This window comes from Tremella mesenterica (genome assembly GCF_000271645.1).
Source record: "Tremella mesenterica DSM 1558 unplaced genomic scaffold TREMEscaffold_4, whole genome shotgun sequence".
NCBI lineage: Eukaryota > Fungi > Basidiomycota > Tremellomycetes > Tremellales > Tremellaceae > Tremella > Tremella mesenterica.
In genome coordinates, this window is record NW_006711228.1 from 953,221 (window position 1) to 979,959 (window position 26,739).

General features: G+C 49.5%; 6 protein-coding genes across 6 annotated transcripts; 3 read left to right on the forward strand and 3 right to left on the reverse strand.

The window, feature by feature from the left end:
- Positions 1 to 160: 160 nt before the first annotated feature.
- TREMEDRAFT_61758 (uncharacterized protein) lies at positions 161 to 1,418 on the forward strand (the record flags this gene model as incomplete). The annotated part of the gene is made up of 3 exons (XM_007004100.1): positions 161 to 392; positions 519 to 813; positions 902 to 1,418. 3 exons carry the CDS (start codon positions 161 to 163, stop codon positions 1,416 to 1,418), a joined length of 1,044 nt encoding a protein of 347 aa, XP_007004162.1.
- TREMEDRAFT_43624 (uncharacterized protein) lies at positions 1,409 to 2,595 on the reverse strand. Its single transcript, XM_007003924.1, has 5 exons — positions 2,501 to 2,595; positions 2,353 to 2,458; positions 2,137 to 2,255; positions 1,773 to 1,999; positions 1,409 to 1,639 (listed from the first exon to the last, which is right to left on the reverse strand). The coding sequence occupies exons 1-5, from the start codon at positions 2,544 to 2,546 to the stop codon at positions 1,586 to 1,588; spliced, it is 552 nt and encodes a 183-aa protein (XP_007003986.1). The 5' UTR covers positions 2,547 to 2,595; the 3' UTR covers positions 1,409 to 1,585.
- A 693-nt stretch (positions 2,596 to 3,288) lies between these two features.
- On the forward strand, positions 3,289 to 4,502 carry TREMEDRAFT_61760 (uncharacterized protein; the record flags this gene model as incomplete). Its single annotated transcript, XM_007004101.1, has 4 exons — positions 3,289 to 3,423; positions 3,480 to 3,612; positions 3,724 to 4,053; positions 4,117 to 4,502. 4 exons carry the CDS (start codon positions 3,289 to 3,291, stop codon positions 4,500 to 4,502), a joined length of 984 nt encoding a protein of 327 aa, XP_007004163.1.
- Positions 4,503 to 14,011: 9,509 nt separating this feature from the next.
- On the reverse strand, positions 14,012 to 15,738 carry TREMEDRAFT_61761 (uncharacterized protein; the record flags this gene model as incomplete). Its single annotated transcript, XM_007004102.1, has 5 exons — positions 14,012 to 14,075; positions 14,106 to 14,774; positions 14,795 to 15,146; positions 15,193 to 15,627; positions 15,678 to 15,738. 5 exons carry the CDS (start codon positions 15,736 to 15,738, stop codon positions 14,012 to 14,014), a joined length of 1,581 nt encoding a protein of 526 aa, XP_007004164.1.
- Positions 15,739 to 18,816: 3,078 nt separating this feature from the next.
- Positions 18,817 to 19,059, reverse strand: TREMEDRAFT_30275 (uncharacterized protein; the record flags this gene model as incomplete). Its single annotated transcript, XM_007003855.1, has 1 exon — positions 18,817 to 19,059. A coding segment is annotated over one exon (243 nt), but the record flags the coding sequence as incomplete, so codon positions are not given.
- A 175-nt stretch (positions 19,060 to 19,234) lies between these two features.
- TREMEDRAFT_61762 (uncharacterized protein) lies at positions 19,235 to 20,517 on the forward strand (the record flags this gene model as incomplete). The annotated part of the gene is made up of 5 exons (XM_007004103.1): positions 19,235 to 19,336; positions 19,379 to 19,774; positions 19,816 to 20,058; positions 20,111 to 20,239; positions 20,302 to 20,517. The coding sequence occupies 5 exons, from the start codon at positions 19,235 to 19,237 to the stop codon at positions 20,515 to 20,517; spliced, it is 1,086 nt and encodes a 361-aa protein (XP_007004165.1).
- Positions 20,518 to 26,739: the final 6,222 nt, after the last annotated feature.

Consider the following 26,739-nt stretch of genomic DNA (forward strand, 5'->3'; position numbering starts at 1 on the left):
ATGAATATAGATATATGGTTCGATGTGAGAGAAGAGTTGCAAGAAATATGATTGAAATTTTCGGGCAGATTTCTTCACCTTGTCCTCTTCACCATTTTCACTCTACATACCAACATCACTATCACATCGACTACGATAGCGCACAGAACAGCTGAACGTAATGACTAGATATACCTCTATAGGATTGGCTCGAAAGACCTTCGTACCCTCTACGGCGGAGGAGACGAGTCTGCCACCCTTGTCAACTCGCCCCCAGCAGTCTGCCAGTGATCATGACACATCGACGGGACGAAAACGCAAGTCAAGAGTGGATGATGGGAATGAAGTGGCCCAGACAACTTCGGAGTTAGCTCCAAAGGCTGGAGGATGGGGTCGAGATCCAGAGATAGCTAGTGAGATCATTCCCCAACTTGTGCATACTTTACTCGAGTTTGGTCACCAGAGGTTGTACTCTTGCTGGCTCGTCTTTTCGATCTTGCACAGGCACACCTGGGAGCGGACACTCCGCTGATATGTAGGAAAAGCAAAGTTCGCTCAAGAGAGGAACGTAGCTCGCCGAGAACAACGAACCACCGATAGACTGGCTCAAACGACATGTTTTGCCTGCAGAGGTAACGGACATACAGCTCGGGAATGTCCCGTGATACTTCAGGGTACAGCCGCCATGCTGGAGGGCATTCCATTGTCGTCGACGTCCAGCCTCGATAAGGTGGACGACTCAAATGACTTTACTAAAGGGAGAAAGACCGGAAAAGAAGCACAGGGGAAGAAAGGCAAGAAGGGGGGCGAAATTACTTCGGGAAGATGTTATCGGTAAGCTCGATTTCTTCCATGCTTTGACATCCCTTCCGGGACAAGCCTGCTATAAGAACCGGACGCATGACTCAAAGCTGACTGGAAGCTGCAACTCGACCAAACATTCTCTCTCTGCGTGCAGAGAAGAAGCAGACCCCGACAATCCCACTCCTTATGCCACATGTTATGTCTGTCTGCAACAAGGACATCTCTCCTCACAATGCCCCGACAATCCCAAGGGTGTATATATCAAGGGCGGAGCTTGCAAGGTATGCAAGAGCGTCAAGCATCGTGCTAAGGATTGTCCAGAGGAAAAGGCTAGGCGGGAGGCTCAGAGCGAGAATATCACATCTGTTGTCGAGGTCAAGGGGAAGAGAGAAGTCGGAGCGGACGAGGACGACTTCATTGTCGAAGCCAGTGTCATGTCTCGGCTGGGAGAGAAGGCGAAGAGGAGGAAGATGGAGAAGAAACTGCCGGCGAAGAATGGGGAGAGGATACCGAAGCCTCCTGGAATCAGTGAAGAGAGTGACAGTAGAACGGTGCCTGTCGAGATGGTACAGACAGAAGTAATGGGAGCAAGACAGGAGACAATGAGGAAGAAGCCGAAGGTGGTGTCGTTCTGAGTATAATGCATGGCATGATGTACAACATTGTCTTTTTCGTCAGAGGTGTTGTAGGGCGCGGATAACCGTGTCCTTCTCAGTAAAATAGGGTAGATGGTGGTGCATGATTGACGCAGAGTGGACTTGAGTGACGGACTCTCCTTCGACAGGCTAACTCAACAGAAAGGTCACAAGGCTGGGGAAGTGATGGACACCAAATCTGTGTCAAAGAGCTCTATAAACTGCAGGTCAGCATTTTATATCGCAGCGAGAACTGGATTGAGTCATGATTGCTTTGAAGCGAGTAGTGTTCTTCCCACTTATCGTGTACGGGATAACCTGATAGCAAAAGATTGGTGGTCTGATCAAACTCACCTGCTCGTTCAACACCCTGACCTTCGCTCCCGCATACCGCCGATATTCCTCTAGAATACTGCTCAAGGCCCACCGTTGTAGCTTGCGGTAACATCCCACCACCGTACCAGTCCGATGTCTCCCCATGTTGCAGCATACGAGTACAGGAAAGGTTTTGGGGTCGAGCAAGAGGGTGAGAGCACGGATTATGAGAGGTTCGGCCGGGGGAGGGAGAGGAGGTTGTAGATCTTTGCTATCAGCTCACACCAAAAGCGCCTTCAGAGAACCTCATACACGCATCCATTTCCCTGAGGATTCGGCTATGGGGATGATCCACAGAGGCGGCGACAGCGGAGGGAAGGATTAAGCAGCCTGGAAGACCCACAATGTCCAGGAACGGGCACAACGCCTCCATCCGTAGCCGCAGGTGGGAAATGAGGATTCAAAGATATCTGAGGACTGAGATCGTGTAGCTCCACATCTCCCGCATCGAGAAAAGATCTCCTTGATATTAGCTCATCACCTTGCGTTTCATCTTCTAATGAACCATATTGCGTGTAGATCACGTCCTATGGACTTATCAAGGAACAACGAAACTTACAAGATCTCAGTTGGTTCCTCGGACCCGACCCAGATGACGGTCTTCAAGTTGAGTTTCTCAAGAAAGGAGAAGTTGAGTTCGGTGGGTTGAGCTGAACGATAGAAGCCTGAGGGTGAGTGGTTTTACTGCATGAACAGAGCCAACACACCATCTTCGACGAGGCCAAAATTGAGCGGCGGGACGATTTTGGCCATGACAAGTTCATTATCCTACCATGAAGATAGACAACGCGTGGGATTGTTGAAAAGTGTGATAACAGCGGTGCTCAAGTATACGAGGCTATCGGCGTACTCATCGATGGCCCGTCGCTGCGCGCGCTGCGTGGAGATATGCCAAGGTAAGGTGCACATTTTGGGCGCCTAATGGGCCAGTTGCATGGAGTTGACATGCCTAACTTCCGAAACAGCTTGGGTGGATGTAAGACACATGCCGGATGAGAATAGCACTAGGGGTGCTCATTTCTGATACGCCAAAATAACACGTGTTAAAATGACGTAAAAATTTCCTCTTCGGGTAATTTTGATGACAAACAAACGCGACATCACCACAGGTGAAAAGTGACCGTTGAGTTTTCATCATCACCGTAGAGTTATTGTATCTTCTTACAGAGACACTTTAAAGCGATAAAAAGCCAAGAATCTGAAAGAGGAGAGCTGTAGCTTCAAGCTGATACTATGGACACCTCGGGGGGTGGTAATTTGAGGTCACCGTCACCACCTGTAAATATGTCGTTAAACCCCCTTCGCATACCCCTGCTAACTTCAGTAGGTTCTGCATATCCCCTCCACTGCTCGGCAACCATCTACTAGAACTCAGCAAAGGAGGAACAGGGACAAAGAGGATAGTCAGGACAACCCCCCAGCAACTTTAGGCTGGACAAAAGATCAAGGTACCGGCCAATACTGCTCGCTCAACTACCTTATTGAGTGGTTAGCTATGGGAGATAACTTCAAGAAGTATCAACATGGCCTAGGGGGTAAGAAGAAGCTGGGGATGGCTAGGGAATGCTCTGAGTGGATGTCCAAGTCAGGATGTCCAACTACAAGATCGACTGATCAGATACAAAACAAGGTAAGTGTGATTTCCTTCCTTTTCTCCCCCCCTAAAACTCTGCTGATGTCTTCTAGATTCGTGAACTCTTAAGAAGGTGGCGAGAGGCCCGTGACTGGCTAAATCACACAGGGAAGGGTTTATTCGAGAGTATGGTGGATGGTAGTGAGGATCCAGAGAAGATAAATCAAGCTGAACAGACGGTTAAAGGTGAGTCCCCGTCTCTCCCTTCTCCCCTTCTCCCCGAATACCTCCTGTGACCTGTGTATCATCTGTCTCCTGGCTGTTCATCACTCCTATGCTTCCTTAGCTGATCTGCAGCCACTGTACTGAAGAAGTGTCCTGAATATGACTCTGTGGACCCCATATTTGCCGAAAGAGACGGCGGGACAGAATCCCTTCGCACAGGTACCACCGGAAATTCGAATGTCACACTCGAGACGATTATGAGGGGTTCTCACCACCCCTCTCCTTCTCCTGAGAGATCTCCACACTCTCCTAGGCCTCCATCACCATCTCAGATGTCATTGAATGACTTCCTAGGCCAGCAAGAGTCTCAAACTGAAGATACATCGACTCAAAGCGAAAATACACGTCCTGCGACTAGGGAACGCAGTTTTAGTGATCATAGGCTGACCAAGCGAGCTGCAGGTACGTCAGGCACGGTGACATGGACTGCATAGCCACTAAGGTCAGGGTATAGCTGATTTACAGGCCTTTACACATCGTCCAGGAGGGGGGAAGGAAAAAACAATGCTGGAGGTATTGCGGGGTTGTTTGAGGGGATTGCTGCGAGCAGAAGGGAGGAGATAGGCCTAGAGAAGCGTAAGCTAGCTATCCAAGAGGAAGAAAGAGAAGATTCGAAGAGACAGAGGAAGGAAAGGGCTAAAAATGAGAGGTTGGTCATAACATCGAAGGAGGCTCAAGCTCGTCTCACTGCAGAGCAAGGACTACCGGTAGAACTTCGTGTTTCCTGGGTTCAGGCTATCGCAGATGCAGAGGAGAGGTATGATAGAGCTCACAGGGACAGAGAAGAAGGGGAAGGAGACGTTCACACCGAATATGATGAGTGGAGCAATTGGTCGGAGAGTGATAGGTAGTTGAAACCACTCACCTTTTTTCATGATAAAATGAAGTTGTCTATGTCGATTTCCCCCGTCTCCAATGCTAACATTTGCTCCACCAACTCATGACGTCTTCTCATGTGTGGCCTGAGACGACCAGCACCTAAGAAATTGTCCTCTGCTACCTCCTCTGCAGGCAGGTCATCTCGAAGTGGTTCAATTGGTAAATTTCCAGTATTTTCTTCGGTGTAATATTCGTCGGTGTTTATGAGGATGTTGTGGAGAATTGTACAGGCTACAATGATTGCGTGAGCCATAGCTTCGTCTCTTTTAGTTCGAAGTCTCATAGACATTGATCGAAGTATCGTCCATCGAGCCTTTAACACACCTATTGAATGTTCGACCCCTACCCTCATGACAGAGGCTCGAGAGTTGAAATACGCGGTTTTACCTCGAAGAACCGCTTGGCCAGCACTCTTTTTAAACATTGGTACGACGACAGACGATGCTGTAAAGCCAGAATCAGCCAGGAGGTACTCCTGGTTGCTGAAATACTGAGAGGGCGTGTTAAGGGGTTCGATAGCTCGCTGAACTCGTTGATCGCTGCTGGAAGCGGGATAGCCGTAATGAATATATCGAAAACGCTTTGTATGATCGACGATAGCCATGACATTGAAGCCATGCCTCTCCTTGCGGCTATGATAAGCCCCTGCATCATCTCTAGCAGGAGCAGTTGAGAGGTTCACATGATAGCCGTCGATGAGGCCTACGCAGTGAGGAATTGAGTATTCAGAGAGAAATCGAGCTTTGATTTCAATTCTTTCGGTGGGGGACGGCCAGGAGATGAAGTAAGATCGTTTTTTCAGTATAGCAATGAGGGCCCGGTCACACCACTTGAATACAGTGCCGGCTAACTAATTAGCAAAATGGACAGAGCAATTGGAAGGAAAACTCGCTTGAGACCCCGAACTCGCGATCTAATGTCCTGCAGTCATGTCCATGGGCCATTCGGTAGACCAGTAACCCTATCTGATACTTTGGTGGGGCCTGAGGCTTGTTTCCGCTTGAAAAAAAGACAGGATCATCCTTGAAAAAATCGACGATGTCATCAAGATGGCTAGGGGACATGCGAAATGCTTGTTTATGACGAATGCCTCGTTCTGCGAAGAGGAGAATGTCACTGTGGTAGAAAGAGGGTCGGGGAAGATTGTTAGAGACAGTCGGGTATCGATCTAAGTAACGATTTGCTGAGATTTGTTGATGTGCTTGAATTATGTCTTCCAAACAGGCCCTTGAGGTATGATCGTCCAGCAGAGGAAACAGAAGCAATGCGGCATCTTCTAAATCGTGCAGGAGGTGAGCTCGAGGGGTTTTGGAAGGCATGACACGAAATCCGAGGGGTTTTGCTTAGTAGATAGTTGAGAAATGCAATGGCCGAGATACATATACATAAACCTGCATGAGATGACATGGGGGAGGACGCGAAGGAGGGGTTACACGTGGCATTTTCTACCTCACACGTGGCATTTATGACATAAAAATGGCTCGTTATCACGGGTGTTCACTTATCTGTGATAATGTCGCGACTAGCCATTATAGAACTGAGCACCCCTACTGTCACGACTAGCGGGTGTCAATTATAGAAAGCGAACGTACGGCTACAGCATGCATGTCCTGAAGCGGTAATTTCTCCGAGCAACTTGTTTACTAGAACAAACACAATTTTCGGTGCATAGGAATCCAAACGAGCACAAAGGTCATTCATCCATATATCCGACCACCTGTCAATACACATCAAATCACCTCTGGTGAGTCCATGAGATGAACAGGAATAACTGCCGGATCACACTGTCACGGCCGTCGAACAACTTCTCTCTAACAAACCGACGGTCGACGAACCTCGGCTAACTTGACGCTTCTAAGTCGATGTCTCACCCAACCAGGAGGGCGCAGACATCGAAAGGAGTGTAACTACGCCGAAGTACGCCGTAGTTACTCTAACTGGGGTTTTTCTCTGATGGCGATGTATCTTAATTTGTATGTAGCTATCTCTATCAATCTTTCACTACTGACAACAATCTTTCTCAGCTAATATTATCTACTCCTCCTAGATCTTCACCCAACCCTCTCGCGCTTAGACGTACTTCAACGCACTTCGTCCAACTTCCCCGAGTCCCGGCCGTCTGTCACGAACCACGTCGTAACATCCCTGACAACCACCAGCACCGACCCTCCTTTCACCATCACCAACCACCACCTGAACCACTGAGACCGACTACGGCAAAGAAACCACTGAGACCGACTACGGCAAAGATACGAGATCCTAGAGGGTATTTGTCATGATAACCCCGACTAGCGGAGAACTACGGCGAAGTTAGAGGAGGGGAATCGAGGGAGAGCAGAGCAGAGGAAGTTAGGCGAAGTTAGTCGAGGTGAGCGAAATAGGGTATCGGGGATATGGCGAGGTACGACGAAGTTGAACGAAGAGGACTGAGCGCGAGGCTGTACAAGAGTTGAGGGACGTTCTATGAGAAGAGAGGGGGAGTATAGATAGTTTACAGATCGCTGAACTTCTTCAGCGATCCTTGATTGTTGTCAGTAGTGAGTGATATATTCAGTAGCTACAACCTTCGAGTTAAGGAGAGCTACCACTGAGTAGTTCGACGCACTACGGCGAAGTTAGCCGCAGTTCATCGACGATCACCTTATCATTTACCACTCGACGTATTACTACGGCGAAGTTAGCCGTAGTTCCCCCACGAGTACCCTGTCCTAGTGAGACATCGACGTCCCACTACGACGTAGTCAGCCGAGGTTTGTCGACCGTCGGTCAGAAGGAGAGAAGAAACGACGGCCGTGACAGTATCAAGGATCGCTTTTACCAACGACCCGTACAAACCTCGGAGAAGTTCAAAATTGTATGCAGCCAGAGAGGAGAGTTACAAGAAGTATGAGTAGACCAGGAGAGTGAGTAGAAGAGACGGAGAGGAGGATGTTGGAAGAGTTAAGACAAAGCTTGGGACCATTGCCTGGTGCAATCGATACCCCCGAGGGATCAACACAAGGAGACGATTTCTATCCCCCCCTACCCCTTGAACCACCGCTGAGCCGACCGGGCTATCAGAGCCACCAACTGTGAGCACGGGTTCAGAAGGGTCGGGACAGACTCCGCGACCAAAGGAGAGGAACGCAGAAGGTAGACTAAGTTCGTCGGGGAGTGAGGATGTAGGAGGAATAGAGGGAGGCGTCGGAACTCAGAAGATGATGCTGGCAATGATGAATATGATGATGAAGATGAATAGGGACATGATAGCAGAGAAGAAACGCCGAGAGGAACAGGAGAAGAAGAAGGAACAGGAGACGGTTGGGGGGATAGCTGAAGGGATCTCTGAAGGGGTACGATTCGCCTTAGGGAGGCAGGCTTCGGCGACCCCAGGGGTGGCTGAGATAGGTGGGGCGATAAAGCTTCCTCTCCCAGACCTTTGGAGAGGCGAGAGGTCAAAGCTCACCGCTTTTATCTCAGAATGCCAAGTACACTTCGAAATCAACGCTCGCAAGTTCCCTACCGATCGAGTAAAAATCTTTTTCATGATCTCTCATCTACGTGAAACTCCTCTTCTTGCCGTCCAGCCAGATTTACCTAAAGACGACCCCCCAGAACATCTCCTAGACTATAAGAAGTTTATCCAATATCTCAAAACCAACTTCAGAGACCCTGACGAGGAGGGAACCGCCACCAGGGGAATAAACGAGCTCCGACAGAATGGGTCGGCTTCGGCGTACTTCGCCGCCTTCCGACGATATGTAGCGGTGTTAGGATGGTGTCACGGCCGTCGAACAACTACTTTCTAACAGACTGACGGTTGACGAACCTCGGCTAACTTGACGCTTCTAAGTCGATGTCTCACCCAACCGGGAGGGCGCAGACGTCGAAAGGAGTGTAACTACGGCGTACTTCGGCGTAGTTACTCTAACTGGGGTTTTGTTCTACTGATGGCGATGTATCTCGACTTGTATATAGCTATCTCTATCTGTCTTTCACTACTGACAGCAATCAAGGATCGCTGAAGAACTTCAGCGATCTTCTCAGCTAATATTATCTATTCCTCCTAGACGTTCATCCAACCCTCTCGCGCTTTGACGTACTTCAACGCACTTCGTCCAACTTCCCCGAGTCCCCGGCCATCCTCTTCCTCCTTCGACTAACTCCGCCTAACATCGCCGCACTTCTGCTCCCATTGTCCCTACCTAGCCTAACTCCGTCTAACTTTGCCGCACTTCTGCTCCCATTGTCCCTACCTAGCCTAACTCCGTCTAACTTCGCCGTACTTGGTGTCAGAAGTCCTGAGTTACGTGTAGAGTAAAGAGGTTAAGGCGTGATGGGGGTTTTGATGGTCAAAGGAGGGTCATTGTTGGTGGAATAATCGAGGTGTCACGACGTAGTTCGTGACAGATGGGGTGATGATGGGAACCTCGTGGATCGGGCGAAGAATGGACTGAAAAGTCACTTGCTGGATGAGATTGCTCGCCACGGGAAAGTTTTCAAGACCGTCTGAGAGTTGATTGAGTTCGTGGTCCCCATGGACAATCGTTTACATCAACGAAGGGTGGAGAAGGAGAATGAGAAGAAAAGGAAGGAAGTGAAGGAACAAGGGGAGAGGAGAGAGGAAGTAAGCAGGGGAGGGGAAAGGCAGTCCGAAGAGAAAGGGCAATCTACGGCGAAGTTCGTGGGGTCACGACCTAAGGTCACGAACTGGGGAATGGCAATCCCGACGGACGTAGACAAACTAAACTGTCGTTGGCCGAGACCCAGTGCCGAGGAGGTGTTGAAGCGTAGGGAAGAAGGGAAGTGTACCGGATGTGGAGAGAAGGGACATTACAACTGAGACTGTCCTGTGATGGCCGCAAAAGTAAAGGCAGGGATCATCCCCGCACGACCTCTTGGACAGTATGCTGGAGGAGAAGGGAGAGGTAGCACGGGGGGGAATGCTATCCCTCTGGGGGACAGGAGGAAGATCAATGCAATTGGAGGGGAGGAAGCGAACGTTGAAGGGCAGGGGATGGACGAGGAGGAAAAAGATGGGGACCCGTCGCGATAGGCGAGACTCGGCGGGTCCGCACTCATATTCTCTCGGCCACTATCCCTACCCCCAGTAAAAGGAAAGAGCTGATGAGACCAGGTAAATGTGTATATAAATCCGTAAACACCACTCCGAAATGTATAAACGACTGTCATACCCTAATCCCTTCCACCTGTAACAACCAACCCAAATCTAATGTGTATGTCGACGGAGTTGAACTAACGGCCTTGTGGGACACTGGAGCGACCTGTTCGTATATAAGTCCCAAGGCGGCCAGGAAGATTAGGAAGGAGAAGAGGAAATACCCCGTGAGTGTACCAGTTCACATGTTCGATGGCTCGGTTAGTGTGGCTGGACCCATTACGGAGTTTGTCGAAGTGAGTCTGGGTGTCGAGAAGTTAGGCGAGGTCCGCCCAATTAAGCTGGATGTTACCACCCTTTGCGACGCGGATGTCGTGATAGGATGGGAATGGATGAAAGAAGAAGGGGTAATCCTGAATGGGGGAGCGAATATGATATCCTTCCCTATTCCCCTGACGAACAGTGAGGAAAGCGCAGTGTCTTTTCCCCTACCCTTGCCGAGTAAAAGGGAAGAGTTATCCTCTCCCTTTCCACAGACGAAAGATGTTGCGGTCCTGGCAGCCATAGGGCTCAGGACCCGAACCGACGAGACAGACCTCCGCGGCGAAGAAGAGCTTGAAGAGCTGAGCCCGGAGGAACAAGACGAGTTGTTCCAGGTAGTTCCTGAGCAATACCACCAGTACATTGACGTGTTTAATCCGAAGAAGGGAGGGGAGACCCTTCCCCCTTCGAGGTCCTACGATTTGAAGTTTGAGCTTAAGGAGGGGGCGAACCTGAAGGTCGCCTCCCTCTATGCTCAAGGAGAAGATCAGAGACGCGCGCTGAGAGACATACTAGATCGCGAAATCGCTGCTGGCCGAATTCGAGCAAGTAACTCGCCATACGGCTCACCGATGTTTATGATACCGAAGAAAGCCGAAGGACAATGGCGAATGGTCATCGACTATCGAAAACTGAACGAAGCGACCATACCAGATGCCTACCCTCTCCCATTAATAGGCCAGATTACCGAAGAACTTGGAAAAGCAAGGTACTTCAGCAAACTAGATCTAATTGGAGCGTACCAATTGTTAAGGGTGACAGAAGGACATGAACACCTGACGGCGTTCAGGACACAGTATGGTATGTTCGAATCTCTTGTCGTTCGTGATGGGCTGCGAAACGCCCCTGCTGTCTTCCAGCACTTCCTGAACGAGGTGTTTAGAGAACTGCTAGGGAATGGAGTCGTGGTCTACATTGATGATATCCTCATTTATGGGAATACATTGGAGGAATTATGAGGAACTACGGCGAAGGTCTTTGAAGTGCTGCGGAAGGCGAGCTTGTACGTGAAACCTAGTAAGTGCGAGTTCGAAAGAGATTTGGTGGTATTCCTGGGTTTTGTGGTCTCCTCTTGAGGTGTTTCGGTTAATCCAGAGTACATTGACGCCATCACATCCTTCCCACGTCCAAAGAATCTACGAGAGTCGAGGGGTTTCATTGGAGTCGTGGGCTATTACAGGCGTTTTGTCCCCAACTTCTCGAAGATTGCTAGACCTATCAATGATTTGACAAGGAAGCAGGTACCGTTTGTGTGGGGAGCAGAACAGGAGTCAGCCTTTAAGGAATTGAAGGCTAGGATGTGTACTGCGCCGGTGTTAGCTCACTTTGACCCTACATTGAAGACCATATTACAGACAGATGCCTCGTTCTTCGGCTGGGGTTTCATAACTTCGCAGATTAATACAGCTGGTCAAGAGCACCCAGTCGCCATCGAGTCAGGCGCGTTCAATACGGCCCAACTAAATTACACGGTAGGAGAAAAGGAGTTCCTTGCCGTAGTTGAGGGTTTCAGAAGAAGAAGACACTTACTACTGCAGGTAGAAACCACGGTCCTTACCGACCATTTAAATCTCACCTACTGGATGGAGCCAAAGCAACTCAGCCCATGTCAAGGTAGGTGGGTAGAAGAGTTAGCTAACTTCAGATTTAAAATGGTTTATCGACCAGGGACTCAAGCAAGCCTTCCAGACGGGTTGTCTAGACGGGCGGATTATCACTCGGAAAAGGAAGTACCATGATACAAGAGAGCAACCTTATTCAGGGTCTGCCGAAGTTCGACGAAGTTGACGACACCACGTCGGAGTTGCGCCACCTCCTTCGAGCCTTGCAAGGGACAAGGGAGGTGAAGGAAAAAGATCTTGTCGACCCTATGGATCTGATACTTGGAGTTCAGGAGGAGGAAGACATAGAGGAGGTTAGAGAGGAGTTATTAGGAGTTATCTGCGCTGAGTGTTCTCATCCGACGTGTCATGATGATGTACAGGAACCAGGATCAATCACCGAACTACGCCGTAGTTTGCGGTCTCCTCTAATACTTTGTGGGGGGTGGACCCCGAGAGGTTTCCTCGCATTCGACGATCGCACTTATGTGCCGAACTGTGCCGACGCTCGACTAAAGATCATGAAGATGCGACATGACTCGGCTTTGGCTGGTCACCCAGGTTCGGCGAAGACCCTTGAACTAATCCTAAGGGATTATGTTTGGGTTGGAGTAAGGAAGGATGTAGAAGACTATGTCGCTGGTTGTGCGGTATGTCAGAGAGCTAAGACTAACAGACAGAAGCCTCATGGAGAACTTAAACCCCTACAAGTAGCGACAAAACCTTGGTCAAGTATCTCGATGGATTTCATCGAAGAGCTCCCAAATTCCCATGGATATAACTCTATCTTAGTGGTCGTGGATCGACTGACAAAATGGGCCATGTTTATCCCAACCACGACGAAGTTAACCGCAGCTGGACTGTCAGAGCTGATAATGGACTATGTGGTGGCCCAGCATGGGTTACCAGAGAGTATAGTATCAGACAGAGGATCGAAGTTTACTTCGAAGTTTTGGAAGAACTTGACCGATAGTCTCGTGTCACGAACTACGTCGTGACACCTCGATTACTCCACCAACAATGACCCTCCTTTGGCCATCAAAACCCCATCACGCCTTAACCTCTTTACTCTACACGTAACTCAGGACTTCTGACACCAAGTACGGCGAAGTTAGACGGAGTTAGGCCAAGTAGGGACAATGGGAGCAGAAGTACGGCGAAGTTAGACGGAGTTAGGCTAAGTAGGGACAATGGGAGCAGAAGTACGGCGAAGTTAGGCGGAGTTAGGCTAAGTAGGGACAATGGGAGCAGAAGTGCGGCGATGTTAGGCGGAGTTAGTCGAAGGAGGAAGAGGATGGCCGAGGGCTCGGGGAAGTTGGACGAAGTGCGTTGAAGTACGTCAAAGCGCGAGAGGGTTGGATGAACGTCTAGGAGGAGTAGATAATATTAGCTGAGAAGATCGCTGAAGTTCTTCAGCGATCCTTGATTGTTGTCAGTAGTGAAAAACAGATAGAGATAACTATATACAATTCGAGATACATCGCCATCAGTAGAACAAAACCCCAGTTAGAGTAACTACGCCGAAGTACGCCGTAGTTACACTCCTTTCGACGTCTGCGCCCTCTCGGTTGGGTGAGACTTCGACTCAGGAGCATCAAGTTAGCCGAGGTTCGTCGACCGTCGGTCTGCCAGAAGATAGTTGTTCGACGCACGTGACATCTCGGGATAAGACTACATCTTTCTACCGCGTATCATCCACAGACTGATGGGCAGACCAAACAAACGAACCAGTCCCTGGAATTATACCTCCGAATTTTCACTTCCTACCAGCAGAACGACTGGTCGAAGCTGCTTGCTCGAGCTAGCTTTGCTTATAATAACACCCATCATTCCGCGATAAACAAGACCCCATTCTATGCGAATTATGGGTACCACCCTCGATGGGCTGAAGAGATTAAGGCTAGTGAAGTTGAGGTACCTGCTGCTACAATAGCAGTGAAGGACCTAACTGAAATACATAAGGAGTGTATTGAGGGGATTGAGAGAGCTAACGAGAAGTACGCCGAAGGATACAACAGGAAACATCAAACTACGCCGAACTTCGTGGAAGGTGACCTAGTTATGCTGTCGTTAGAGAATATCAAGACTAAGAGACCAATGAAGAAGTTGGACGTTAAGCAAAGTGGGCCGTACAAGGTAGTACGGCAAGTAGGTTCTCATGCTTGTAAACTGGAACTACCAGGAACGATGGCAGGTATCCATGATGTATTCCATGTTTCTTTACTCCGTCCCTATCACCCTCCGGTATTTCCTGGTCAGCAAGCTGAACCACCTGGCCCAGTAGAGGTAGATAACGTAGGAGAATCGTGGGAAGTAAAGGATATTGGGGACTCGAGAGTAAATAAGAGGTCGAATACCTAGTGGAATGGTTAGGTTACGAAGGCTCGGAAGACGCAGTATCATGGGAACCAGTAGAAAATGTGGACGGAGCTAATGACATGTTGGCGAAGTTCCACGAACTTCACCCGGATAAGCCGACGAAAGGACGAGTGGTAAGATCACGAACGAGGAAGTAATTCATACAACTGGTACAACATTAGCTAAGTACAACTCACTGCTGCGAACTTCCTCCCTGTTCCTCGTTTCCCGGTGCAGGACCACTCCCAGAACTACTCTCAGTAACCTTCGGTCCCACCGCCCGTCGGAGGGCCCGAGTCTCCTTCCATGCTGTATTAAAGGCGAGAATGTGAGCGGAGTGGAGAGCAGGATCACGAGCGACACTCAGACTAGGTGATTTCCACAACTGACAAAGTGTTCTAAGACAGTCTGCGGGAAGAGTTAGGATATCGAGGAAAGCACCATCCTGAGAACTGAGTCGAGCTGGTTGAGATGGTTTTAACCAGTCCAGTGTAGGGGGGAGCATATACTCAGTGGGGTTCAGGAGGTAAGGAGAGTCGAAGAGATTGCGGTAGAAGTCGCTCATGTCCGTTGTGAGCTCTCGGGAGACTCTAGCTAACTCAGTTCGCCCTAATGGCCCTATGTCGGAGGAGTTCACAAGAGTTGCCATTGTCCGAGAGAGAGTATTCATCGCAGAGACCAGCTTCACACAATATTCGACGAGCTTTGCCGTATCTCGTCTATTGGCTTGTAATTGCGTGGTTAAGCCAATAATGACGGAACGGAAGGTGGCTAATTGTTTTTCCTCCTCTGGTATCCGAGGATCGAGAGCGATAGTGGGGTGGTCGAGGGAAGGAAGGATTTCCTCTGGTAGCTGAACGTATAACCTTCTAGGGAAGGAACCTACCGACATCTATCACACGACTCATCGATACTTGCGACCTCCCATCGCTCCCTTTCATCGATAAACAACTGCCATAGCCTATCCTGTTCTCGCAACGACGCCTTGCGAGCACTCCCTGGCTCGTGGGAAGGGGAGGGAAACAATTCAGCCTGTCCTGTAGAGGACCGAGGGGTCTCTTTGACCCGTTTCGCCGAAGGAGAGGTTACTTCGTTGTGGGCGGAAGGGGAACGGCAACGTTTCTCGGCTTTAATTTCAGCCAGAGCATCCATCTTCTCCTGATACGCAACCCGTTTCTTCCCGAAAGAGGTCTGGAGCCGTACGCGGAATTCGGGAGAACCTTCATTATCACGAACAGCTACATGTCAGCACTTACGAACAGGGTATATGACAAGAGGACATACGGCTTAACTTTTCCAACTCTGACACCCACATTTCTCTATCCTCAAACAGCGCTGGATCACCGAGATCAACACTGAGGATTTCCTCATCTTCATCGAGCTCACCCATCTCCTCATCCTCATCTGCACCACCCTTCTCACCATCATCGACCAACACACCCGTCTCTTCACCACGACGAACACCATCCATCTCCTCATCGTCATCATCATCGATTTCTACCACAGTGGCAGTACGGCCTGACGTGTGCGGAAGGCCAACAGGAGCAGGTCTGACCTCCTGTTGGCCAGAGGAGAGAGGGGTCGTAACCGCAACAGGGGACGCGGTGGCAGAAGGGACTGCAGCGGAAACTGCAGCAGCAGAAGGCGAGCCATCGGTGATGGCTAGGGCTCCAAAGCCCATGGACGACACATGGCGGGGAGAGTTCCCCTGCTGAGCAACTAGGACAATCAGCGACAGAGTAGCTTATGGAGAGTACAAGTAGACTTACGGACAGCGGCGAAACGATCTGCAAAAAATTTATGGGTGTTGAGCTCCGGACGAGAAGACATTTTGTTGAAATATATCAAATTGATATGTTTGGTAAGGTAAAGACTGGAAATCGATAGACGATGATAGTACGATTTAGGAATAGTACTGGGGAAGAAGAAGAAGTGGGCCGAAGTACTGAGTATTTAGTATAACTAACACGACTACTCGTCGTCAGGGCGCTGGTAACTTCTCATAACAAGGTGTCTCAGCGACAACAAACACCATGGCGACGATCAAAATTCCCACGCTACGTGTCTCACATTCATATAAGTTAGGGATACGCTGACGAACTTCGACGAGGTTTGTTGTACCCCAAATCCTCTGTCTCACTTACAACGTAACTACCACAGGGTAACAACAAGCAACCACGATAAACTTCGATGAAGTTTACTGTCCGATTACCAACGACCCATGGTATCATCTACCAACAACTGTTATATGACCAATTGTGTTTCCTGCAACCTGCTGAGTGTCTTTTTCATCATTACATGCATACGAAACTCACGAGGACGTTCGCGCCTAAGGAGGGGGCGACTGTCACGAACTACGTCGTAACATCCCTGATCACCGACCCTCCTTTCACCATCACCGACCTCCACTCGAACCACTGAGACCAACTACGGCGAAGTTACGAGAACCAAGGGGGATTTGTCACGATAACCCCGCCTAGCGGAGAATTACGGCGAAGTTAGGGGAAGGGAACTGAGGGAGAGCAGAACAGGGGAAGTTAGGCGAAGTTAGTCAAAGTAAGCGGAGTAGGATATCGGGGATATGGCGAGGTACGGCGAAGTTGAACGAAGAGGACTGAGCGTGAGGCAGTGCAGGAGTTGAGGGACGTTCTATGAGAAGAGAGGAGTAGTATAGATAGTTTACAGATCGCTGAACTTCTTCAGCGATCCTTGATTGTTGTCAGTAGCGAGAGATATATTCAGTAGCTACAACCTTCGAGTTAAGGAGAGCTACCACCGAGCAGTTCAACGTACTACGGCGAAGTTAGCCGCAGTTCATCGACGATCATCTTATCAGTTTACCACTCGATGTATCACTACGGCGAAGTTAGCCGTAGTACCTCGACGAGTACCCTGTCTTAGTGAGACAATGTCACGGGCGTCGAACAACTATCTTCTGGCAGACCGACGGTCGACGAACCTCGGCTAACTTGATGCTCCTGAGTCGAAGTCTCACCCAACCGAGAGGGCGCAGACGTCGAAAGGAGTGTAACTACGGCGTACTTCGGCGTAGTTACTCTAACTGGGGTTTTGTTCTACTGATGGCGATGTATCTCGAATTGTATATAGCTATCTCTATCTGTTTTTCACTACTGACAACAATCAAGGATCGCTGAAGAACTTCAGCGATCTTCTCAGCTAATATTATCTACTCCTCCTAGACGTTCATCCAACCCTCTCGCGCTTTGACGTACTTCAACGCACTTTGTCCAACTTCCCCGAGCCCTCGGCCATCCTCTTCCTCCTTCGACTAACTCCGCCTAACATCGCCGCACTTCTGCTCCCATTGTCCCTACTTAGACTAACTCCGCCTAACATCGCCGCACGTCTGCTCCCATTGTCCCTACTTAGCCTAACTCCGTCTAACTTCGCCGTACTTCTGCTCCCATTGTCCCTACTTAGCTTAACTCCGTCTAACTTCGCCGTACTTCTGCTCCCATTGTCCCTACTTAGCCTAACTCCGTCTAACTTCGCCGTACTTGGTGTCAGAAGTCCTGAGTTACGTGTAGAGTAAAGAGGTTAAGGCGTGATGGGGTTTTGATGGCCAAAGGAGGGTCATTGTTGGTGGAGTAATTGAGGTGTCGCGACGTAGTTCGTGACAGACAACGACGCCCCACTACGACGTAGTTAGCCGAGGTTTGTCGACCGTCGGTCAGTAGAGAAGAAGAAACGACGATTGTGACAGGACTCAAGCAAGCCTTCCAGACGGGTTGTCTAGACGGGCGGATTGTCACGGCCGTCGAACACTTCTCTCTAACAGACCGACGGTCGACGAACCTCGGCTAACTTGACGCTTCTAAGTCGATGTCTCACCCAACCAGGAGGGCGCAGACGTCGAAAGGAGTGTAACTACGGTGTACTTCGGCGTAGTTACTCTAACTGGGGTTTTTCTCTGATGGCGATGTATCTTAATTTGTATGTAGCTATCTCTATCAATCTTTCACTACTGACAACAATCAAGGATCGCTGAAGAACTTCAGCGATCTTCTCAGCTAATATTATTTACTCCTCCTAGACCCAACCCTCTCGCGCTTAGACGTACTTCAACGCACTTCGTCCAACTTCCCCGAGTCCCGGCCGTCCTTCTCCGTCCTGCGACTAATCCCGCCTAACATCGTCGCACTTCTGCTCCCATTGTCCCTAGTCCACCTAACTCCGCCTAACATCGCCGCACTTCTGCTCCCATTGTCCCTAGTTCACCTAACTCCGCCTAACATCGCCGCACTTCTGCTCCCATTGTCCCTAGTTCACCTAACTCCGCCTAACATCGCCGCACTTCTGCTCCCATTGTCCCTAGCTCACCTAACTCCGTCTAACTTTGCCGTACTTCGTTGTCCCTATGCTCCAGGCCCCCGTATATCTTATTATCCCGTTGTACTTTGCCGTAGTTGGTCTCAGATGTCCTGAGTTACGTGTAGAGTAAAGAGGTTAAGATGTGATAGGGGTTTTGATGGTCAAAGGAGGGTCATTGTTGGTGGGATAATCGAGGTGTCACGACGTAGTTCGTGACATCTCTCCTGTCCATAATGGTCAATTGTCACGGTCCTGTCCTTGACAGACCTCAATGGACCAAAGACAGGTGGACTGCAACTGTTTAGTTAGCTTGGACAACGACGATTAGTATGTTGTCCGCAGACTTGTGATGTGGTCGGAAGACTAAAGTGACTTGCGAAGGATCCGGGCAGGTCGAGATGACAATAAGGGTGTGTGTGATGGTGTGGACAGGGGTAATGATAATGAGGGATGTGTTGGGATGTAAGTAATATGTCAAGAAGAGGTCTTTTGTGAGTGGCAAATAATATTTTGATCCTTGGAGAAAAGAAACTACAAAGTAGATAGGTCCAGTATTTATACTTTTCAAAGGGGATCTCATGCACATCCAATGTCGTCTCCCCTCGTGTCTCCTTGTCTCCTCTCGTGTCTCCTCGTGTCTCCTCGTGTCTCCTCGTGTCTCCTCGTATCCAATGTCGTCTCCCCTCGTGTCTCCTTGTCTCCTCTTGTGTCTCCTCGTGTCTCCTCGTGTCTCCTCGTGTCTCCTCGTGTCTCCTCGTGTCTCCTCGTGTCTCCTCGTGTCTCCTCATGTCTCCTCGTGTCTCCTCGTCTCTTCTCGCCTCAGGGTCATGGGTCACGACACTGTGTTAGCCGGGTCGTGACAGTACCCCCCCTCTTAAGATGCTTGCTCCGTCAAGCATTTCCAAATATCTTTCTTCGTACTCTTCTATTCAAAATATTCCTCCGTATAGGAAACTCCCTCTTTATTGAGTCTTCATTACAGTACATCGGTAACATGTCCAACAAACCCAACTTTACCAATGCCGAATGGAATTTGCTCGCTTGGATGGCTACCGAAGGCTATCCTCAAGGTCAACTGAACGCAACTCTTGGTTTGGTAAGTCTTTTCTTCCTGAAACTGTTCCATTACTGAGTTTAGATGGGAAACACCGTCAATCCTCAGGACCTTGGGAATCTCCCACTTCCTACTTCCAACATGGTTGCGAATAATCTTACTACCGAGTGGCCGCCTGTTCCACCGATTGTACCTCCGCCAAATATAACCGTACCCAATGAAACTCTTCGCAACGATACTCCTGCAACTTCTTTGGAACCAACTTTGACAGGTAATGAGGAATGGGAAAAATGGCTTGACGATGAAGGTCTGGATGAAATTCTTCAGCAGTTGGAGGGGAATCCCAGTGATGGATCTTCAGAAACAAGTGGGGCAAGTGTCATCGCTCAAGCTGGATCACTTGCAAGTGATGTGAGTGACGGGTACATGGGTGATGTAGACAACTCTGCCCACTCTCCTTCACCTGCAATGTCGAACACTGTAAGTCCGGTTGATCTTGGTTATTTATCATTGACCTGTAGACACGCATTCATGATGAAAAATCTCTCGCCATTACCAAATACGGGGTCATCCGAGCTGCAAAGTGCATCAACTGCTCGTCCGTCAAAGGCAAGCGTCCCGACTGTAAGCAATTCAAGCGATACACACCCTGTCTTCGCTGTACTAAGATGGGGAAAGTATGTAATTTGATCTATGAGGGGATGGGAAAACATCCAATGGAGGTTAGGAGGAATCCGAAACGCAAGGCTAGGGCTGGACCTTCGGTGAGTTCTTGATGCCCTTTCAGCTGGTCAATATCCGTCGCTGATAAAATAGTCTCCAGATGTCCAATATCTTGGTACTGCTCAGATGGCATTCACTATGGATCCAGGACCTTCTACTCAACCTCCGTTTTTGTCTTCGATGATCCCTGACAGGTCTCCTGACCATTCCCCATTGGGATATGTAAGTCTTGTTCTCATCATCAGACTTGCTATCGCTGATTCTTCTTTTTCTTTTTGGTTTAGGTGCCTACTTTCCCTTCTTATCATGCTCCTACGGTCATGCAGATGTCCGAACATCTAGCCTTTCTCCACCAATGGAACCAAGCAGCAACGGCTCATGAAGACCACGCCCGTCTGACCCGCTGGCAGATGATCGCTCAAGTTCAGAACATGATCGATGATGCTAAGAAAGGCAAGGGGAAAGGAAAAGAGCGTGAGGATGAAGAGGATGATGAGTGAGCTCTCACCATACCATCTCAGCCTGCAGATTGGTGAGTCAAGACGGATAGGAAAGGAAAGAAACTGTTGAGAAAAAAAAATGGATCGAAGGAATTTATTTTGGGTGTTCTGTTTTGAGTCGCTAAAAATTTGATATCGGCAAAAGTATGAATATGTAATGAAGGTTCAAAAGGGCTGGCAAGCCAACACTGGCTTGTCGGCAGTGCTTTTAGTGTTGAACATGATCATTCAGTGTTTTCCATCTCTACCTGGTCGTGGTAATGTCCACTTTTAGAAATAGAGAGAGGCCCATACTAGTTGTCTGAAAACGGGCAAAACTTTTTCCCCCTACCTGGGAATTGAACCCAGGATTTTTCAAACAATTTCATTACATGGACTAACTGAGCTGATGCCACTGCAACAAGCTAACTACAAAAGAACAGGGTGTTCGGGACACTTCTTGTCGTTGAGGGCCACTTGTGTGGTGTCACGAACTACGTCGCGACACCTCGATTACTCCACCAACAATGACCCTCCTTTGGCCATCAAAACCCCATCACGCCTTAACCTCTTTACTCTACACGTAACTCAGGACTTCTGACACCAAGTACGGCAAAGTTAGACGGAGTTAGGCTAAGTAGGGACAATGGGAGCAGAAGTGCGGCGATGTTAGGCGGAGTTAGTCTAAGTAGGGACAATGGGAGCAGAAGTACGGCGAAGTTAGACAGAGTTAGGCTAAGTAGGGACAATGGGAGCAGAAGTACGGCGAAGTTAGACGGAGTTAGGCTAAGTAGGGACAATGGGAGCAGAAGTGCGGCGATGTTAGGCGGAGTTAGTCGAAGGAGGAAGAGGATGGCCGAGGGCTCGGGGAAGTTGGACGAAGTGCGTTGAAGTACGTCAAAGCGCGAGAGGGTTGGATGAACGTCTAGGAGGAGTAGATAATATTAGCTGAGAAGATCGCTGAAGTTCTTCAGCGATCCTTGATTGTTGTCAGTAGTGAAAGACAGATAGAGATAGCTATAAATCAAGATACATCGCCATCAGTAGAACAAAACCCTAGTTAGAGTAACTACGCCGAAGTACGCCGTAGTTACACCCCTTTCGACGTCTGCGCCCTCCTGGTTGGGTGAGACATCGACTCAGAGCGTGAAGTTAGCCGAGGTTCGTCGACCGTCGGTCTATTAAGAAATAGTTGTTCGACGGCCGTGACAGTATCAAGGATCGCTCTTACCGACGACCCGTGCGAACCTCGGAGAAGTACAAAGATAATATGGAACCAGAAAGAAGAATTACACGAGGGATGAGTAGGGATGGAGACAGGATGGAGGAGAACGAGAGGAGAGCATTGGAGGAGCTTAGCAGAGCAATGGGGCAGGACCTTGGAGTGGAGGATAGTGTGGGGGGATCAATTCAAGGAGATGAGTTCGTTCCACCGGTGTCACGAACTACGTCGTGACACCTCGATTACTCCACCAACAATGACCCTCCTTTGGCCATCAAAACCCCATCACGCCTTAACCTCTTTACTCTACACGTAACTCAGGACTTCTGACACCAAGTACGGCGAAGTTAGACGGAGTTAGGCTAAGTAGGGACAATGGGAGCAGAAGTACGGCGAAGTTAGACGGGGTTAGGCTAAGTAGGGACAATGGGAGCAGAAGTGCGGCGATGTTAGGCGGGGTTAGGCTAATTAGGGACAATGGGAGCAGAAGTGCGGCGATGTTAGGCGGAGTTAGGCTAAGTAGGGACAATGGGAGCAGAAGTGCGGCGATGTTAGGCGGAGTTAGTCGAAGGAGGAAGAGGATGGCCGAGGGCTCGGGGAAGTTGGACGAAGTGCGTTGAAGTACGTCAAAGCGCGAGAGGGTTGGATGAACGTCTAGGAGGAGTAGATAATATTAGCTGAGAAGATCGCTGAAGTTCTTCAGCGATCCTTGATTGTTGTCAGTAGTGAAAGACAGATAGAGATAGCTATAAATCAAGATACATCGCCATCAGTAGAACAAAACCCTAGTTAGAGTAACTACGCCGAAGTACGCCGTAGTTACACCCCTTTCGACGTCTGCGCCCTCCTGGTTGGGTGAGACATCGACTCAGAGCGTGAAGTTAGCCGAGGTTCGTCGACCGTCGGTCTATTAAGAAATAGTTGCTCGACGGCCGTGACAACCGGTGCCTTCTAACCCTCCTTCTCCTCCGTCTAATGCTCTCCCACCTGCGGGATCCCCACTTGGATCAGACCAAACCCCGCGCCCAAGAGAAAACACTGGAAGTACGGCGAACTTGGGAGAAGAAGGAACACAAGGGGTGGTGTTGGCCTTGATGCAGATGGTGGCGAATATGAACAAAGACATGATGGAGGAGAGAAGGCGTAGGGAGGAATGGGAACAGAGAAGAGAAAGGGATACAGTGGGCGGGATTGCAGAAGGGATATCAGAAGGAGTGAGGTACGCCATGGGACGGCAAACTTCGGCGACCCCAAGCGTAGTGGGCGAACAACGGAAGGGGATAAAGCTACCTAACCCAGACCTCTGGAGAGGAGATCGGAACAAGTTAACCGCCTTTCTGTCTGAGTGCGACGTACATTTCGAATTGAACTCTCATCTTTTCCCCGACGACACTAAGAAAGTCTTTTTCATGATCTCTCATCTACGCGAAACACCTCTTCTTGCAGTGCAGCCCGATCTATCCAAAAGACCTCTTCCTGAGTACCTCACGACACACGATCAGTTCATTAAGTACCTCAAGACTAACTTTGGTGATCCAGACGAAGAAGGAACTGCGGCCCGACAACTTAACGACCTCAAGCAAACCGGGTCTGCTTCGGACTACTTCTCCGCCTTCCAGCGACATGTTGCGATTCTTAAGTGGTCTGATGATGGAAACCTAGTTGACCGAGCCAAGAAAGGACTAAAATCGCACCTCCTAGATGAAATTGCAAGACACGGTAGATCGTTTGGGACTGTGAAAGAGCTATTGGAGTTTGTGATTCCCTTGGACAACCGCCTGTGGAGGAGACAAGTGGAGAAGGAGGCAGAGAGGAAAAAGGAAGGAGGGATAAGGACAACGACAGTGGTGGAAAGTCAGAGGACGGAGAAGAAAGAAGAGAAGAAATGGGAAAAGGGGCAACCTTCGGCGCAGGGTGGTGTCCAGGCGGCTATGATGTCGACGGTGGTAAAGAGTACACCGCCAAACATCGACGAAGTTCGCCGAAGATGGCCTAGGCCGAGCTCCGATCTGAGGGAGACAAGGAGGAAGGAGGGGAAGTGTACCGAGTGTGGTGAAGCAGGACATTGGCTGAAGGAATGCCCTGTAAGGGAGGCTAAGGTTAAGGTTGGACTGTTGCCTCCATGGGGGGGGAAGTTCGGAGAACGTGGTGGAGGATCGGGAGGGAACGCAGTACCTCTCGGACAGAGGAGGAACTTGAATGCGGTTGGAGGAGAAGTAGATTTGGAAGAGGACCAGGGAAAAGAAGAGGACCTGTCGCAGTAGGCGAGGCTCGGCGGGTCCGCCATATTCTCTCGGCCACCATTCCCAAACCCATAAAAGAAACACAGCTGATGGAGCCAGAGGATTGTGAATACAAAAATACACCACTCAGTACCCCTTGTTCATGCAATGTCGATAATCATCTCCTCATCCCTTCCGTTTCCAGAGATCAACCTAAATCGGACATTTTCATTAATGGAATAAAGCTAACTACGCTCTGGGACACTGGAGCTACTTGTTCATATATAAGCCCTAGGGCGGCAGCGAAGATAGGTGTAGAAAAGAGGCGATATCAGGTGAGCGTACCCGTTCACATGTTCGACGGCTCGGTGAGTGTCGCTGGACCCATCACCGAGTTTGTCGAAGTCGGATTTAGTTTGACGAAGGACGCCGAAGTGCGATCTGTTTGTCTCGATGTAACAACGCTCTGCGACGCAGATGTTGTGATAGGGTGGGATTGGATGAGGAAGGAAGGGGTTGTCCTTGATGGAAGAGACAACTCGGTGAAATTTCCCATCCCAACCCCACCAAGTGCGGCGAAGTTAGGGGCCATAGGGCTGCCGACTCCGACGGACGCGATAGACCTCCGCGGCGAAGATGAGCTTGAAGAGCTGAGCCCGGAGGAACAAGACGAGTTGTTCCAGGTAGTTCCTGAACAATACCACCAGTACATTGACGTTTTTAATCCGAAGAAGGGAGGAGAGACCCTTCCCCCTTCAAGGTCCTACGATTTGAAGTTTGAGCTTAAGGAGGGGGCGAACCTTAAGGTCGCCTCCCTCTATGCTCAAGGAGAAGATCAGAGACGCGCGCTGAGAGACATACTAGATCGCGAAATCGCCGCTGGCCGAATTCGGGCAAGTAACTCGCCATACGGCTCACCAATGTTTATGATACCGAAGAAAGCCGAAGGACAATGGCGAATGGTCATCGACTATCGAAAACTGAACGAAGCGACCATACCAGATGCCTACCCTCTCCCTCTAATAGGTCAAATTACTGAGGAACTTGGAAAAGCAAGGTATTTCAGCAAACTAGATCTAATTGGAGCATACCAATTGTTGAGGGTGACAGAGGGACATGAACACCTGACGGCGTTCAGGACACAGTATGGTATGTTTGAATCTCTGGTTGTTCGTGATGGGCTGCGAAACGCCCCCGCGGTCTTCCAACACTTCCTAAATGAGGTGTTTAGAGAGCTACTAGGGAATGGAGTCGTGGTCTACATTGACGATATCCTCATTTATGGGAATACGTTGGAGGAATTACGAGGAACTACGGCGAAGGTCTTTGAGGTACTGCGGAAGGCGAGCCTGTACGTGAAAGCTAGTAAGTGCGAGTTCGAAAGAGATTCGGTGGTGTTTCTGGGTTTCGTGGTATCCTCTAAAGGTGTATCGGTGAACCCAGAATACATTGATGCCATCACTTCCTTCCCACGTCCTAAGAATCTACGAGAGTCAAGGGGATTCATTGGAGTTGTAAGCTACTACAGGCGCTTTGTCCCCAACTTCTCGAAGATTGCTAGACCTATCAATGACTTGACAAGGAAGGAGGTACCATTTGTATGGGGAGTCGAACAGGAGTCAGCCTTCAAAGAGTTGAAGGCTAGGATGTGTACTGCGCCGGTGTTAGCCCATTTTGACCCTACATTGAAGACGATATTACAGACAGATGCGTCGTTCTTCGGCTGGGGGTTCATAATTTCGCAGATCAACACGGCTGGTCAAGAACACCCGGTAGCTATTGAGTCTGGTGCTTTCAACACAGCTCAACTGAATTATACGGTAGGAGAAAAGGAGTTCCTCGCTGTAGTGGAGGGTTTCAGAAGAAGGAGACACTTATTATTGCAGGTAGAAACCACAGTACTTACCGACCATCTAAACCTTACCTACTGGATGGAACCGAAACAACTCAGTCCTCGGCAAGGTAGGTGGGTAGAGGAGCTAGCTAACTTCAGGTTTAAAATGGTTTATCGGCCAGGAACCCAGGCAAGTCTTCCAGATGGATTATCTAGACGGGCGGACTATCATTCCGGGAAAGGAAGTACCATGGTACAAGAGAGCAACCTTATCCAAGGTCTGCCGAAGTTCGACGAAGTTGACGCCACCACGTCGGAGTTGCGTCACCTCCTTCGAGCATTGCAAGGGACAAGGGAGGTAAAGGAAAATGATCTTGTGGACCCTATGGATCTAGTACTTGGAGTTCAGGAGGACGAAGACATAGAAGGGGTCAGAGAAGAATTATTAGGAGTCGTTTGCGCTGAGTGTTCTCATCCTACGTGTAACGATAACGTGCAGGAACCAGGATCAATCACCGAACTACGCCGTAGTTCGCGGTCTCCTCTAATCCTTCGTGGGGGGTGGAACTCAAGAGGTTTCCTCACATTCGACGATCGCATTTATGTGCCGAACTACGCCGATGCTCGGCTGAAGATCATGAAGATGCGACATGACTCAGCCTTGGCCGGTCATCCAGGTTCGGCGAAGACCCTTGAACTAGTCCTGAGGGATTATGTCTGGGTTGGAGTAAGGAAGGATGTCGAAGATTATGTTGCTGGATGCGCGGTATGTCAGAGAGCGAAGACTAACAGGCAGAAACCTCATGGGGAGCTTAAACCACTGGAGGTAGCTACGAAACCTTGGTCTAGCATCTCGATGGATTTTATCGAGGAGCTGCCAAATTCCCATGGATATAATTCCATCCTGGTAGTGGTGGATCGGTTGACCAAATGGGCCATTTTTATCCCGACTACGACGAAGATCG